This window comes from Acipenser ruthenus, chromosome 44 (assembly GCF_902713425.1).
Source record: "Acipenser ruthenus chromosome 44, fAciRut3.2 maternal haplotype, whole genome shotgun sequence".
Taxonomy (NCBI): domain Eukaryota; kingdom Metazoa; phylum Chordata; class Actinopteri; order Acipenseriformes; family Acipenseridae; genus Acipenser; species Acipenser ruthenus.
Genome location: NC_081232.1, coordinates 1,877,313 through 1,892,500, shown reverse-complemented (window position 1 = coordinate 1,892,500; position 15,188 = coordinate 1,877,313). Strand labels below are relative to the sequence as shown.

At 42.4% G+C, this 15,188-nt stretch overlaps 1 protein-coding gene across 2 annotated transcripts in view; it reads left to right on the top strand.

The window, feature by feature from the left end:
* Positions 1–15,134, top strand: part of slc7a7 (solute carrier family 7 member 7) — a 20,579-nt gene extending 5,445 nt beyond the window's left edge. For both annotated transcript variants that reach the window (XM_033997960.3, XM_033997959.3), the window contains exons 2-10: positions 3,526–4,137; positions 8,264–8,389; positions 8,631–8,775; positions 9,148–9,271; positions 10,201–10,304; positions 10,681–10,777; positions 13,210–13,359; positions 13,935–14,118; positions 14,750–15,134. In XM_033997960.3, coding sequence (XP_033853851.1) covers positions 3,627–4,137; positions 8,264–8,389; positions 8,631–8,775; positions 9,148–9,271; positions 10,201–10,304; positions 10,681–10,777; positions 13,210–13,359; positions 13,935–14,118; positions 14,750–14,829 — 1,521 coding nt within the window. In that variant the 5' untranslated portion in view covers positions 3,526–3,626 and the 3' untranslated portion in view covers positions 14,830–15,134. The remainder of the gene's footprint in view (positions 1–3,525; positions 4,138–8,263; positions 8,390–8,630; positions 8,776–9,147; positions 9,272–10,200; positions 10,305–10,680; positions 10,778–13,209; positions 13,360–13,934; positions 14,119–14,749) is intronic.
* Positions 15,135–15,188: the final 54 nt, after the last annotated feature.

Sequence of the window (15,188 nt, the reverse complement as noted above, 5' to 3'; positions counted from 1 at the left end):
AGAGAGGTGTGGTAAAGCATAGGGAAGCATTGTAAAGCACAGAGAGGTGTGGTAAAGCATCGGGAAGCATTGTAAAGCACAGAGAGGTCTGGTAAAGCATAGGGAAGCATTGTAAAGCACAGAGAGGTCTGGTAAAGCATAGGGAAGCATTGTAAAGCACAGAGAGGTCTAGTAAAGCATAGGGAAGCATTGTAAAGCACAGAGAGGTCTGGTAAAGCATCGGGAAGCATTGTAAAGCACAGAGAGGTCTGGTAAAGCACAGGGAAGCATTGTAAAGCACAGAGAGGTGTGGTAAAGCATAGGGAAGCATTGTAAAGCACAGAGAGGTCTGGTAAAGCACAGGGAAGCATTGTAAAGCACAGAGAGGTCTGGTAAAGCATAGGGAAGCATTGTAAAGCACAGAGAGGTCCGGTAAAGCATTGTAAATCACAGAGAGATCTGGTAAAGCAATTTTAAAAAATTGAAAACCAGTTAAAAGAAACTGTGGTTTTTAAGTAAAGTTCCACTGTAGATTGTTTTCCTGTGTTTTTGCAAAGCGCTGGTTAATTGTTATCAAACCCCCCTCCCCCCCCCACTCTGCTCTTTGAATTCCAAGTCAGCGCTTTCATTGTCTCCCTTCTCAGCAATAGAGAGCCGTGATGTTTAAATAGCAATTACACCTGCTATTAGCTTACTGAAGCATGCACAGCCCACAGATACAATATTCACTGTCAGAGCTTTGAGAAAAGAGAGTCCAAAGTCCAGTGTAATCACCGTACATCCACACTGACAACGTTAATAAAGCTAATAAATAATAGGTAAGGGAATGGATTTTAAAGATGGTCAGCGCTCCTTTAAAGGGAGACACTGTTAATAAAGCTAATAACAGTGACTCCTTTAAAGGGAGACACTGTTAATAAAGCTAATAAGAGGTAAGAGAATGGATTTTAAAGATGGTCAGCACTCCTTTAAAGGGAGACACTGTTAATAAAGCTAATAAGAGGTAAGAGAATGGATTTTAAAGATGGTCAGCACTCCTTTAAAGGGAGACACTGTTAATAAAGCTAATAAGAGGTAAGAGAATGGATTTTAAAGATGGTCAGCACTCCTTTAAAGGGAGACACTATTAATAAAGCTAATAAGAGGTAAGTGAATAGATTTTAAAGATGGTCAGCACTCCTTTAAAGGGAGACACTGTTAATAAAGCTAATAAGAGGTAAGTGAATGGATTTTAAAGATGGTCAGTGCTCCTTTAAAGGGAGACACTGTTAATAAAGCTAATAAGAGGTAAGAGAATGGATTTTAAAGATGGTCAGCACTCCTTTAAAGGGAGACACTGTTAATAAAGCTAATAAGAGGTAAGAGAATGGATTTTAAAGATGGTCAGCGCTCCTTTAAAGGGAGACACTGTTAATAAAGCTAATAAGAGGTAAGAGAATGGATTTTAAAGATGGTCAGCGCTCCTTTAAAGGGAGGGGCCAGTGATCATGTTAATAAAGCTAATAAGAGGTGAGAGAATGGATTTTAAAGATGGTCAGCACTCCTTTAAAGGGAGACACTGTTAATAAAGCTAATAAGAGGTAAGAGAATGGATTTTAAAGATGGTCAGCGCTCCTTTAAAGGGAGACACTGTTAATAAAGCTAATAAGAGGTAAGAGAATGGATTTTAAAGATGGTCAGCACTCCTTTAAAGGGAGACACTGTTAATAAAGCTAATAAGAGGTAAGAGAATGGATTTTAAAGATGGTCAGCACTCCTTTAAAGGGAGACACTGTTAATAAAGCTGATAAGAGGTAAGAGAATGAATTTTAAAGATGGTCAGCACTCCTTTAAAGGGAGACACTGTTAATAAAGCTAATAAGAGGTAAGAGAATGGATTTGAAAGATGGTCAGCACTCCTTTAAAGGGAGACACTGTTAATAAAGCTAATAAGAGGTAAGAGAATGGATTTGAAAGATGGTCAGCACTCCTTTAAAGGGAGACACTGTTAATAAAGCTAATAAGAGGTAAGAGAATGGATTTGAAAGATGGTCAGCACTCCTTTAAAGGGAGACACTGTTAATAAAGCTAATAAGAGGTAAGAGAATGGATTTGAAAGATGGTCAGCACTCCTTTAAAGGGAGACACTGTTAATAAAGCTAATAAGAGGTAAGAGAATGGATTTGAAAGATGGTCAGCACTCCTTTAAAGGGAGACACTGTTAATAAAGCTAATAAGAGGTAAGAGAATGGATTTGAAAGATGGTCAGCACTCCTTTAAAGGGAGACACTTTTAATAAAGCTAATAAGAGGTAAGAGAATGGATTTGAAAGATGGTCAGCACTCCTTTAAAGGGAGGGGCCAGTGATCATGTTAATAAAGCTAATAAGAGGTAAGAGAATGGATTTTAAAGATGGTCAGCGCTCCTTTAAAGGGAGATACTGTTAATAAAGCTAATAAGAGGTAAGAGAATGGATTTTAAAGATGGTCAGCACTCCTTTAAAGGGAGACACTGTTAATAAAGCTAATAAGAGGTAAGAGAATGGATTTTAAAGATGGTCAGCGCTCCTTTAAAGGGAGACACTGTTAATAAAGCTAATAAGAGGTAAGAGAATGGATTTTAAAGATGGTCAGCGCTCCTTTAAAGGGAGATACTGTTAATAAAGCTAATAAGAGGTAAGAGAATGGATTTTAAAGATGGTCAGCACTCCTTTAAAGGGAGACACTTAATAAAGCTAATAAGAGGTAAGAGAATGGATTTTAAAGATGGTCAGACTCCTTTAAAGGGAGACACTGTTAATAAAGCTAATAAGAGGTAAGAGAATGGATTTTAAAGATGGTCAGCACTCCTTTAAAGGGAGACACTGTTAATAAAGCTAATAAGAGGTTAGATAATGGATTTTAAAGATGGTCAGTGCTCCTGTAAAGTTACTATGTCAATAACATCCACCCCCATGACTTTTATCAACAGTATGTACAGTATGTACAGAACAGCACAGAATGGATTGCTACATGGAAATTGGGATAGGGTGTATTTAAAGACCTTGATGTCATTAGGTAAGCCAATGAGGCGTCGTGTTAAAGTACATTAAAATGACTGACTTACAGTGTGTGGAAGAGCTTCTTGTGTTCAATAATAAATGTGACAGACAGACAGACAGACAGACAGACAGACAGACAGACAGACGCCTCCATATGTCCCCATAACCTCGATACCTTAACTTTCATGATAACTGGAAAAGCAGTTCTCCAGATTTAAAATAAGAGGTAAGAGCCCTTTAAAGAAGTTCAAGTGTCACACTCCCTCCTGCAACAATGCATTGAAACAAGTGGCAGCTGTCAAGAGGAATTCTCTCTCTGTCTGCTGGCCCGAGTGAATCCTCAGAAAGGTATTGCCCGGTGCATTTATGACCCATGATGTGCGGATATAAATATCAGAAGAGTCTTGAAGATGTTTAAAATATAACACTGGGATTCTGATTGGGTGATGTAATGTAATGTAATGCATTTCTTTTAATACTACTACTACTAATAATAATAATAATATTTTTTCTCTCTCATTTTCCAGCTCATACACACACAGCTGCCATGCCAGTTAACCAGTAAGACGCCTAGGTTTGTGGCCTCCAACTTCCTGTTTCCTGTTTTGTTTTTCTGTTGCCCAACAAAATGGCCGACAACATCAAATACAGCCCCGCCCCCACCCAGGACTCCACGGCAACGGTTACCAATGGCCAGCCAATCACAGACAAAGCAGCAGCCCAGGACTCCATGACGCTCAAAAAGGAGATCTCCCTGTTGAATGGAGTCTGCCTAATAGTGGGCAACATGATTGGCTCAGGCATTTTCGTGTCTCCAAAAGGTGTCCTGATGCACAGTGGCTCCTACGGGCTGTCCCTGGTAATATGGGCGATTGGGGGGCTTTTCTCAGTTTTCGGTGCCCTGTGCTACGCAGAACTTGGAACCACCATTACCAAATCGGGGGCCAGCTACGCCTACATCTTAGAAGCTTTTGGGGGTTTCATTGCTTTTATACGTCTTTGGACCTCCCTGCTGATAATTGAGCCCACGAGTCAAGCTGTCATCGCCATAACCTTTTCAAACTACATGGTGCAGCCGATTTTTCCCACTTGCGAGTCTCCCTACATCGCGAACAGGCTGCTCGCGGCTGCCTGCATCTGTGAGTATGTTGTAGCGCCTTTCAGTTGCATTACAATGCTTGGGTATATAGGCAGTGGAGCTTAAGGTGAGGTTGTTAAACACACTGGGCCATCATTTTTTTTTTAAATACAAAGGGCTCCCTAGTGGCGGTAAACGCGCTCCGCGTGGAGTGCAGGATGCGCCCTATAGCCGGTTCGAGTCCAGTCTATTCCACTGCCGACCGTGGACGGGAGCTCCCATGGGACGGTACACAATTGGCCGAGCACCGCCCGAGGGGGGAGGGCTTAGGCCAGTCAGGGTGTCCATGGCTCACTGTGACACCAGTGACCCCTGTAGTCTGGCCGGGCGCCTGCGGGCTTGCCTGTAAGCTGCCCAGAGCTGCGTTGTCCTCCGACGCTGTAACTGTGAGGTGGCTGCATGGCGGGCCTTCAGAGTGAAAAGAAGCGGTCGGCTGACGGCACACGTTTCACAGGACAGCGTGTGTTCGTCTTCGCTGCTCCCGAGTCAGCGCAGGGGTGGTAGCGGTGAGCTGGGAGAAAAAAAAGGGGTAGAATCAATTGGCAACTACTAAATAAAAAAAAAAATACTAAAGAAACTTCAAGTCAATGACACACGTTTCCACTAGAAGTCTCTCTCAGTGTCTTCAATGCTGAGACCACACTAGAATACTGTGTTCCATTCTGGTCACCACAGCACCAAAATAACACCGTGGCCCTGGAGAGAGTCCAATAACAAACTAATCCCAAGGCTAAAGAAATGATTCACTTGTGTTAGTTTAGTGAGAAGACAGGAGTCTTGTACCATAAAAAAAAAAAAACAGGGAAAAGTGTCTAAACTTTGAAGCATCAATAAATCAACATTCAAAGACTCAAAGGTTCGTAGTTTATTGCACTTATATTTGCTTCTTTGATTTAAATAGTTTTTGAGGGCTTATCATGTGCCATTATAGAGATACTTATCTAGGTGAATGTACAATGACAGTAAACATGATTCAGACAGTCCCGTTAAGATTTAATAGCCATAGTTTTTCATACAGCACCAGGCCACGATTCTGAACAGGTCTTTTCATCACTGTTGGAGCATCTTGTAAACGTGCCCCTTGCTTGTATTTATGGGGCTGCAGGAATACACTTTCCCCTGGTAACAAAAGACCCTTTGTTTACGTTCTGAAGATTTTTTTAGGAGTTTAGGGATTTGGGGGGGTTTCCATGGTAACAACCACAGCACCTGCTTCTTTTCAGTTGCTGTAGCTGCATACTGATTTCATATAAACAGATTTAGCTGAAGTTTGCCAGTTTTTTTTTTTTTTGCAGTGCCCCACAATCCTGTTCAGTTTGACACTACAATATCAGTCAATCTTCTTGGTGTCTGTGTTAGTTTACTGCATTCTTCCAGTTTAGTTTCATTAAAGCTACAGACAGGCAGAGCCCCACAATCCTGTTCAGTTTGACAATATAGTTCTTTCTTTCTTTCTTTGTTTCTTTCGTCTGCTTCCAAGCAGCTCATTGATCTCTTAAAGGATCTCAGTGATTCAGCATTGACAGCGTAGCTCGGTAACCCTTGATAGCCTATTCCATGCCCACCCCGCTCTCTGTGTGAAGAAGCGCCTCTGCCCTCAGTGCACTTCATTGCCAGCTGTGTCCTCTGGACCTGGTTTCTGTGCCAGAGAGTTTGTCAACTTCTTCTCAGAATGCACTTCAATCAGCATAAAAAGATAAACTAGTGACTCATGAAGACTCAGAAACGCCTTGAAATAATTGTGCTGCCGTGTCAAACTGAGCGCCGGCCTTGGCTTATTCATCACGACATTTATTGTCATTTATCACAAGAATTTTAACAGCAGAGGATATGATTAGAGTTTACTGATAGCTGCTGTACAAAAAAACCAAAAGCTCCTTAAGTTCAGAACAGAACGGTCAAACAAACACACTCATAAAGCAGTGGCTCAGAGCTCTGCAGAGGAGAGCTGCTTATCTGAAGTGCATCAGCTAGCACAGCTTGAGCAGAAGCTGGTTAATAATTACAAGACTTTATCTTAAAGAGTAAGTAGTGGGGTTCAGAAAAATATAGGTTACACGTCCCCACGTGCTGCTACAACTGTTTACAACGTACCTGTCATTTTTCTTTTCATTGTTAACATCCTGACAACTTTTTACACTTCAAAGTCTGTTTCAAAGCTCTTTTCAAATTGGCCGCTCTAGTGTCCTGATAGGGTCAGGATTGTTGCCCACATTGTGGTACGGAACAGAAAAGCCAGAGCACTCGTTATGTTTTTTTTGTTTTTTTTTAATCACTCTTCCTGCCGTGATTTAGAGGACAGATCTCAAACCCTGGTGTAAAAAGTTGTCAGGATGTTAACAATGAAAAGTGAAATGCCAGGTACGTTATTTAAACAGTTGTAGCAGCACGTGGAACACTAGATTTGCAGGAACTTTTTAAAGGAGTGCTAATCAAGGCTTCTTTCAAATTTAAAAACCAGGACAACATGTCTCACACCAAGGCGATGCCAAACCCAATCAGGGAGACAGACGTGTTCTAAAAATGTGGCCAGGCAGTGTAATCATTCGTGGTGTCAGTCTTCAGGTACATGCTGACCAGAAAATGGCAAAACTGAAGTTACAAATTAACTGATCTTAATTTGTACTTAGAATGTCATTAAGTTACATTAAACTGTGGTTATTGTATAATTATAGTCCAGTACTCCTAAACTGCAGTTACAATGTAATTCTAGTGGTCTAGTCTAGTGATCTCAAACTGCAGTTACAATGCAATTCTAGTGCAGTGTAGTGATCTTAAACTGCAGTTAAAAGTGGATACATTACTTACTTGCAAAAGAAAAAAACACAGAAGAGTCTACAGAAAGTGCAAAGCGACAGAAAGTTATACCGAGTCCCTTTGGAGCGTTTAATGTTGACTGAATAAAAAGTTTATCAGTGTTAGTTTTTGAGGTTAATGTTTTTGATATTGTAAGCATTTTAAATGGCACGTAATTATGCTGAAATGGGAAGTAAATGAGAACATGATAAACGTTTACAGTGCAGAGCGTTTGGGATTATTTATAATATCTTTGCTGAATAGAAAGTGATTTTCCAAAGAGATTCCCAAACACTGTCTTCTGATTCTGTGCATCCAGAATGACTGTTGAAGAATGACTGCTTGGTACTCTTCCAAACCAGCAGTTTGTCAGCCCCAAACTATTTTGACATACATTATATATTAAATAAAGAGGGAAATAATGATATGTTTTAATCAAATTATTCAGCCTTTTATTGTAACTGTGGTACCATTCATTAAAGGGATACTTGAGCTGAAATCTCCCGACAGAAGGGGTACAGTTTTAAAAAAAGGTTGAAAACCACTGGTTTAACAAAGCTAAGGAGATTGAAACTCAGGGGGCTGTCTGAATCATGTTTGGTGTTGCTGTATGATGTATAAAACTATAGAGATTTAGACTCAGTGGGGCTGTCTGAATCATGTTTGGTGTTGCTGTATGATGTATAAAACTATAGAGATTTAGACTCAGTGGGGCTGTCTGAATCATGTTTGGTGTTGCTGTATGATGTATAAAACTATAGAGATTTAAACTCAGTGGGACTGTCTGAATCATGTTTGGTGTTGCTGTATGATGTATAAAACTATGGCTATTGAAACTCGGGGGCTGTCTGAACCAGGGCTCTGTGGTCTGCTTGTGCAATGGAGCTTGTTGCCACATATCATGTGAGTTTGAATCTTGTGTTTTTTGCTTTGCACGTTGATTCACCTCCGTTCCCAGAAAGTGCTGAGTCTTTCCTGGGCTCTTTCTTATCGAGTCAGCAAACATGCTTCCTCTGAAAGTTGGACAGGAATTTAGTCAACCTTAGCAGAGTTATGTCTGGTGGGGGTGGGGGTGGCTGTAGATTAAAATAACTGAAAGGCTTTTATTCATATTGTTCAAACTTGTCGAGCTTAAGACACACTCACAGTGTGGTATGGAAACTGTACTGTGATTTATAGACCAGTAACTGTGTTTAGGACTAATACACTGTGCTGTGCTGTCCTGTGCTGTGCGGTGCTGTACTGTACACAGGGCAATGCTGGCGGGACCACACTACAGAACACAGATAATAAGGTAGTAATCCTTTGCCATTCCTTTCTTTGAATTGCAGGTTTGTTAACTTTTGTAAACTGTGCGTATGTGAAATGGGGGACCAGGGTTCAAGACTTATTTACATACGCCAAGGTCATCGCTCTGATTGCAGTTATCATCACTGGGATAGTCAAGCTGGGTCAAGGCAAGTACCTCTAAGACATTTCTTCAAAATCCATTCTTCCCTCTTAGTTAGAAACATCATTAAATGAGCACTTAAAATCCGCTCTCTTACTAGCAACATTTTAAACCCATTCTATTACCTTTTCCCCCCCCCCAGCAGTTCTAAGAAGAAGCGTTCTACGTGTTAGTCTCACCACTGCCAGTTGCATTGTTTCGTTGTACATTGTGTTTTTGAAGATGCGCCTCTCTGCCTCCCTCTGCAGGTTACACGCAGAACTTTGACAATGTTTTTGAAGGCTCCTCATTGGACGCGGGGAACATGGCGCTGGCTCTGTACTCCGCCCTCTTTTCTTACTCTGGGTGGGACACGCTCAATTTTGTAACAGAAGAAATCAAAGACCCTCAGAGGTAGGGACACGTTCTGGCGAGTGAAACCTTGCAGACAGACAGATATGTACTGCAGACAGCTTAAACAGCATATATCTCTATCACCCCCTGCTGCTTGCTGTGTGTACTGCAGGAACCATACAGACACACACTGTTAACAGACACACAGAACTGTCTGTCTGACCACAGCATCTGTCCATGAGCTCTGTTGAAAATCCTGTGTCTCTCTATCACCTTCTGCTGTCTGCTTTGTGTATGCAAGACCCTGCCCAGAGCCCTTGGGATCTCAGTAATACAGGCATTCACACAGCCAAGTAAATACTTCAGTAAGACCGTTACAACTCGGTGAGCTGTATCTCTAACCCCCCCTGCTGTCTGCTGTGTGTATTGCAGGAACCTGCCCCTAGCTATCGGAATCTCCATGCCTATAGTGACTGTGATCTACATTCTGACTAACGTGGCGTACTACACAGTGCTGCAGATCCCAGAGATCCTGGACAGCAACGCCGTGGCCGTGGTGAGTTCGGGGTTAACCCTTTCAGTGCCGTTCACCAGAGCGCTCACACAAATGTAGTCAACCGAGACACCAAAGGAGTGATTTTTAAAAGTTCCCTTTCAAGTATGAAATGTAACCATTGCCGAACATTTCAATTTCAGGGAACCATGGTCACGATAATAACCTACCGTTCTGTACACAGGTCTCAAAGCTGCAGTTCTAAAAGAAACACGTATTTTCATTTTATTATTTATTTCTTAGCAGACGCCCTTATCCAGGGCGACTTACAATTGTTACAAGATATCACATTATTTTTACATACAATTACCCATTTATACAGTTGGGTTTTTACTGGAGCAATCTAGATAAAGTACCTTGCTCAAGAGTACAGCAGCAGTGTCCCCCACCTGGGATTGAACCCACGACCCTCCGGTCAAGAGTCCAGAGCCCTAACCACTACTCCACACTGCTGCCCTTTAAATCATTATGTCTTTTTGCTTCAAGAAATTTGTTGCTCTTCCTGGGTCCCCCCAGCAGTGTCTTCTGGGTCGCTGGCTGAAAGCATGTCATTCAGGAGGGGAAGCAGCTGATTAGAACATAAGAACATAAGAACGTTTACAAACGAGAGGAGGCCCCATTCAGCCCATCTTGCTCGTTTGGTTGTTAGTAGATTATTGATCCCAGAATCTCATCAAGCAGCTTCTTGAAGGATCCCAGGGTGTCAGCTTCAACAACATTTGATTCAAAACTGCCCATTTGAGACCTGTGTAGCGAATGGAAGAGCAGGACAGCGAAGATTAATGGAATTCCTGTGCGAGTGGCAATCACTTCAATAAAACATCTGAAACATTCTCCCTGAAAATCGCATGAAGCACACACTGCACTGGGGTATGCTGAGTGCTTTGTGATGCTTTTACATATTATTATTAACCTCATCATTTTTTTCCCAGACTTTTGCTGATCAGGTATTCGGCATTTTTAACTGGACTATTCCCCTCGCCGTTGCCCTCTCCTGTTTCGGAGGACTAAATGCATCGATCCTGGCTGCTTCCAGGTAAGACACTGAGAAAGACTTCTAGTGGAAACGTTTGTCATTGAATTGAAGTTTATTTTAGTGTTTCTTAAGGCATGTTATTGTTATTTAATATACATGAAAACAGAGTTAGACATGCAGTCTTTCAGAACTTCTTTATACACATTACAGATAGTGGAACCTCTCTAACAAAGCCAGCGCTGGGGGCACACCAAAGTGTGCCTTCCTAGTGGGGGTGGCCTTACTGTGTTTTTATATACAACATGTGTATCTTTTAACTTTCCATATTACTAGCTTGGTACAAATGACTAGTGCAGATTTCCAATGCTAATGCAGGTTTGTGTAGAACCAGACTTCAGCCACTCGGACAGTCTGAAATAGTTTTGATGTTTTTTAGGTTGTTCTTCGTGGGGTCGAGAGAAGGTCACCTGCCCGACTCCCTCTGCATGATACACGTGGAGAGATACACACCCATCCCGGCACTGCTGTTCAATGTGAGAGCCGCTAGAGGGAGCAAGAGAACAACACGGAGAAATAGAGACACACACACGCACGCACGCACACACACACATACGCACGCACGCACACACAAGTGTTGGGACGAACATAGGATTTTCATGTTCGGATATTCACTCAATTTAAATATTTGTGTGTGTTTGTGTGACTTTATTTTACAGCAAGACTTTCCAATATGTTACATAAAATAGAAAATTAACCCAGCAGTAAAGTTTCTTCACGGTAAACAGCGGCCATCGACACGTTTTCATAAAGTAATAACACGAGGTTTACAGTGTGTCTTTTTGTAGATGAACAAGTAAACGAAAATTTAAATTTAACTTGAAACACTTCAAATAAAACAAACGTGGAAATGGCGTTGTAAAGTGAAGAGGGAAAAAAAAAACTCAAAGTTTTGGTTCTCGTTTATTACTATCCACGTAACAGAAAGTCGCTATATAAAAATAATAAATAAATAAATAAATAAATAAATAAAAACAGCAACCTATTGTTTTAAATTGACTGAATCCCCCCCACACTCTCACACAGTATCCCTATATTTAAATCAGAACGTATTTATTGAAACCACCAGTGCTGAACACCTGATGCAATTGCTTGTCGAAATGTATTTTGCTTTATTCTTAAGTTCTACAAGACTGCAACCAGATCTATTATCTGAGCATGTGATGTGCCGTCAGTACGCTTAACCAGGTTATGTTTCATCGATGCAAATTAAGCGGTACAAAATTATCCTCTGATGTCTTCAGCTGTTGACTGAGATTTCGGTAACTAACAAATCATACACCCATAATGACAGCGATTTAAACAATAAATAAATCAACGTTATAGGTAGCTATTTGCTCCTGGTTTTATTTATTTCGCAGTCCGAATTAATAAAGCAATATTTCTTTACCTATTATGTGTTCATTTTTAGCGCGGGTGAAACCTGGGTTAACAGTATCACAAAATAATATCCATGACGGATTAAATTAGCATTTTATAGACACTGAATAAACTTCATATCCTGTTAGGTAATTGCCTGTTATCTTATACAGTCGTAATGTTTTTAACAGTTATTTAAATGTTACTTTTGGTCTATAAAATAAACTTCGTTCCTTTAAATGGTATCCACGTGGTTCTGTATGTGTAAGTCACTGTCCTATATGATGTGCATTGCGGGCCTTGCGTGTATCTTCATGGAGCTCTACAAACCTCAGCCATCTATCATGAAGCTCTGTTAGCAATGGTTTCCAGCTTTATGAAAGATACTAATAATGTACATGTTTTAAAAAAAAAAAAAACAGCTAATGCCAGTAATTATATAGGTGTTCACTCAGGGTCGCTCATATACTGCAGCGTAGGGGATCAGAAAAATGCTACTGCACAAAAACCAAAACAAATAGCAGCAAATTAGACTACACAACATTTTCAGGAAGTTGGGTATTGCAGACTCTCCCGTATTTTAGACCCTTCTCCCGGGACAGTTTTTCTCCTGTATTTTGCTCAAAACTCTGCTTTTAAACCCCCTTATTTCAGCAAACCTTTAATGTCTGCTTGTCATTTCTAGAGAACACGAACATCTGATTTTTGTATCCGAATACATGTCCAAAAATATTCGTTCAAATATTCGGATATTTGTCCCAGCACTAACTGACACCGACACACACAGAAAGACAGACTGACACACACACACACACACACACAGAAAGACAGACTGACACACACACACACACACAGAAAGACAGACTGACACACACACACACACACAGAGAAAGACCGACTGACACACACACACACACAGAAAGACAGACTGACACACACACACAGAGAGAGAAAGACAGACTGACACACACACACACACACACAAAGACAGACACAGACAGACTGACACACACACACACACACACACACACACACACAGACAGACTGACACACACACACACACAGAAAGACAGACTGACTGACACACACACACACAGAAAGACAGACTGACACACACACACACACACACACAAAGACAGACACAGACAGACTGACACATACACACACACACACACACAGACAGACTGACACACACAAAGACAGACTGACACACACACACACACAGAAAGACAGACTGACTGACACACACACACAGAGAAAGACCGACTGACACACACACACACACAGAGAAAGACAGACTGACACACACACACACACACACACAGAGAAAGACAGACTGACACACACACACACACAGAGAAAGACAGACTGACACACACACACACAGAGAAAGACAGACTGACACACACACACACACACAGAAAGACAGACTGACACACACACACACACACAGAAAGACACTGACACACAGAAAGACAGACTGACACGCACACACACACACACTCAAATCCGCACATTTTAACCTTTTCCATCGTCTCTGTTTTCTCAGGGTGCGATGTCTTTGGTCTACCTCTGTGTTGAAGACATATTCCAGCTCATTAATTATTACAGCTTCAGCTATTGGTTCTTCGTTGGCCTGTCAATCGCCGGACAGCTGTACCTGCGCTGGAAGGAACCAGACAGACCCCGCCCACTCAAGGTACCAATCAGGGAAGAGATCAACCAAGAGCCAGACAGCAAACTGACACAAGGGGCTAATTACTTCACCTTCCTCTGGAGGCCTGGGTTCCAATCTGAGGGGCTAGGTGGCACAGACAGAGGGCTAATTAATTCACCTTCCTCTGAAGGCCTGGGTTCCTATCTGAGGGGCTAGGTGGCACAGACAGACAGAGGGCTAATTAATTCACCTTCCTCTGGAGGCCTGGGTTCCAGTCTGAGGGGCCAGGTGGCACAGACAGAGGGCTAATTAATTCACCTTCCTCTGAAGGCCTGGGTTCCAGTCTGAGGGGCTAGGTGGCACAGACAGAGGGCTAATTACTTCACTAGCTTTTCATTCCAGCAATTCACTTCTGTGTCTGTCTGTTTGTCACACTATTTACATTATACCATGACACCTCATTTGCTTACCTAAACACCACTTATTCAACTGTCATTAAACATGTCATCACCATTTCTTATTCTGGACTATGATGCAAGTCATCCCACTGATCGGTTGTGTGTGCGTCTCTGTCTGTGTGTGCGCGTCTGTGTGTGCGTGTGCGTGTCTCTCTGCAGCTCAGTCTGGTGTTCCCGGTGATCTTCTGCCTGTGCACAGTCTTCCTGGTGGCGGTGCCTCTGTACAGCGACACCATCAACTCCCTGATTGGCATCGGGATCGCGCTGTCGGGCGTGCCCGTCTACCTGCTGTGCTGCTACATCCCCGAGCACAGGAGACCCCTGTGCCTCCGCAAGACTATCGGTGAGACAAACCTCTCACCACCATCACTGCCCCCTTTAAACGAGTGCTAACCAAGGCTTCTTAAAATCTGTTAGCACCAGTAGAGCCAGCCTCCTCAGCTCTCATCACTAGAGCCAGCCTCCCTCCCCGTCTCTCAACTCTAACCACCAGAGGCAGCCTCCCTCCCTCAGCTCTAACCACCAGAGCCAGCCTCCCTCCCTCCCTCAGCTCTAACCACTACAGCCACCCTCCCTCAGCTCTAACCACCAGAGCCAGCCTCCCTCCCTCCCTCAGCTCTAACCACTACAGCCACCCTCCCTCAGCTCTAACCACTAGAGCCAGTCTCCCTCCCTTCCAGCCCCTCCTCAGCTTTAACCACTAGAGCCAGCGTCCCTCCTTCCCTCAGTTCTAACCACTAGAGCCAGCCTCTCTCCCTACGTCCCTCAGCTCTAACCACTACAGCCACCCTCATTTCCCTCCCTCCCTCAGCTCTAACCACTAGAGCCACCCTCCCTCAGCTCTAACCACTAGAGCCACCCTCCCTCCCTCAGCCCTAACCACTACAGCCACCCTCCCTTCCTCCCTCAGCTCTAACTGCTAGATGCAGCCTCCCATGTAGCTCTGACTACATGTTTTATTTTCTATTTCACAGCTGCCTTGGCCAAGTTTATCCAAATGATTTGCTTCTCCGTTTTGACCGAGATGGACATAGACGATGACAAAACCGAATGAACCGACCAATAGGAAAACATCTGCCATCTTCAACAATGCAGGAAGAGCTGCTCTGCCCACACGAGTCCACACGATCACCTAGTCGACGACAGGCCAATCTTTTGCAATAGCAACACTCCAGACAAAAAATAAATTAACTAAAAAATGTTTTAATATATTCTGCTATGGGGAGGGTTATTATATATTTTGTGAAAACAACACCTGCTGTATGTGTAATAAAAAAAAAAAATGGAAAAGGACAACAGGATATGAAATGTATTTAAACTGTGTAAATTAAATTAAAAGGGATTTTAAAGATTCTATAATTATGTGGTTTTGTTTACTGATTTTTTTTAAACTGCTACCCCCCCAGAGAAAGG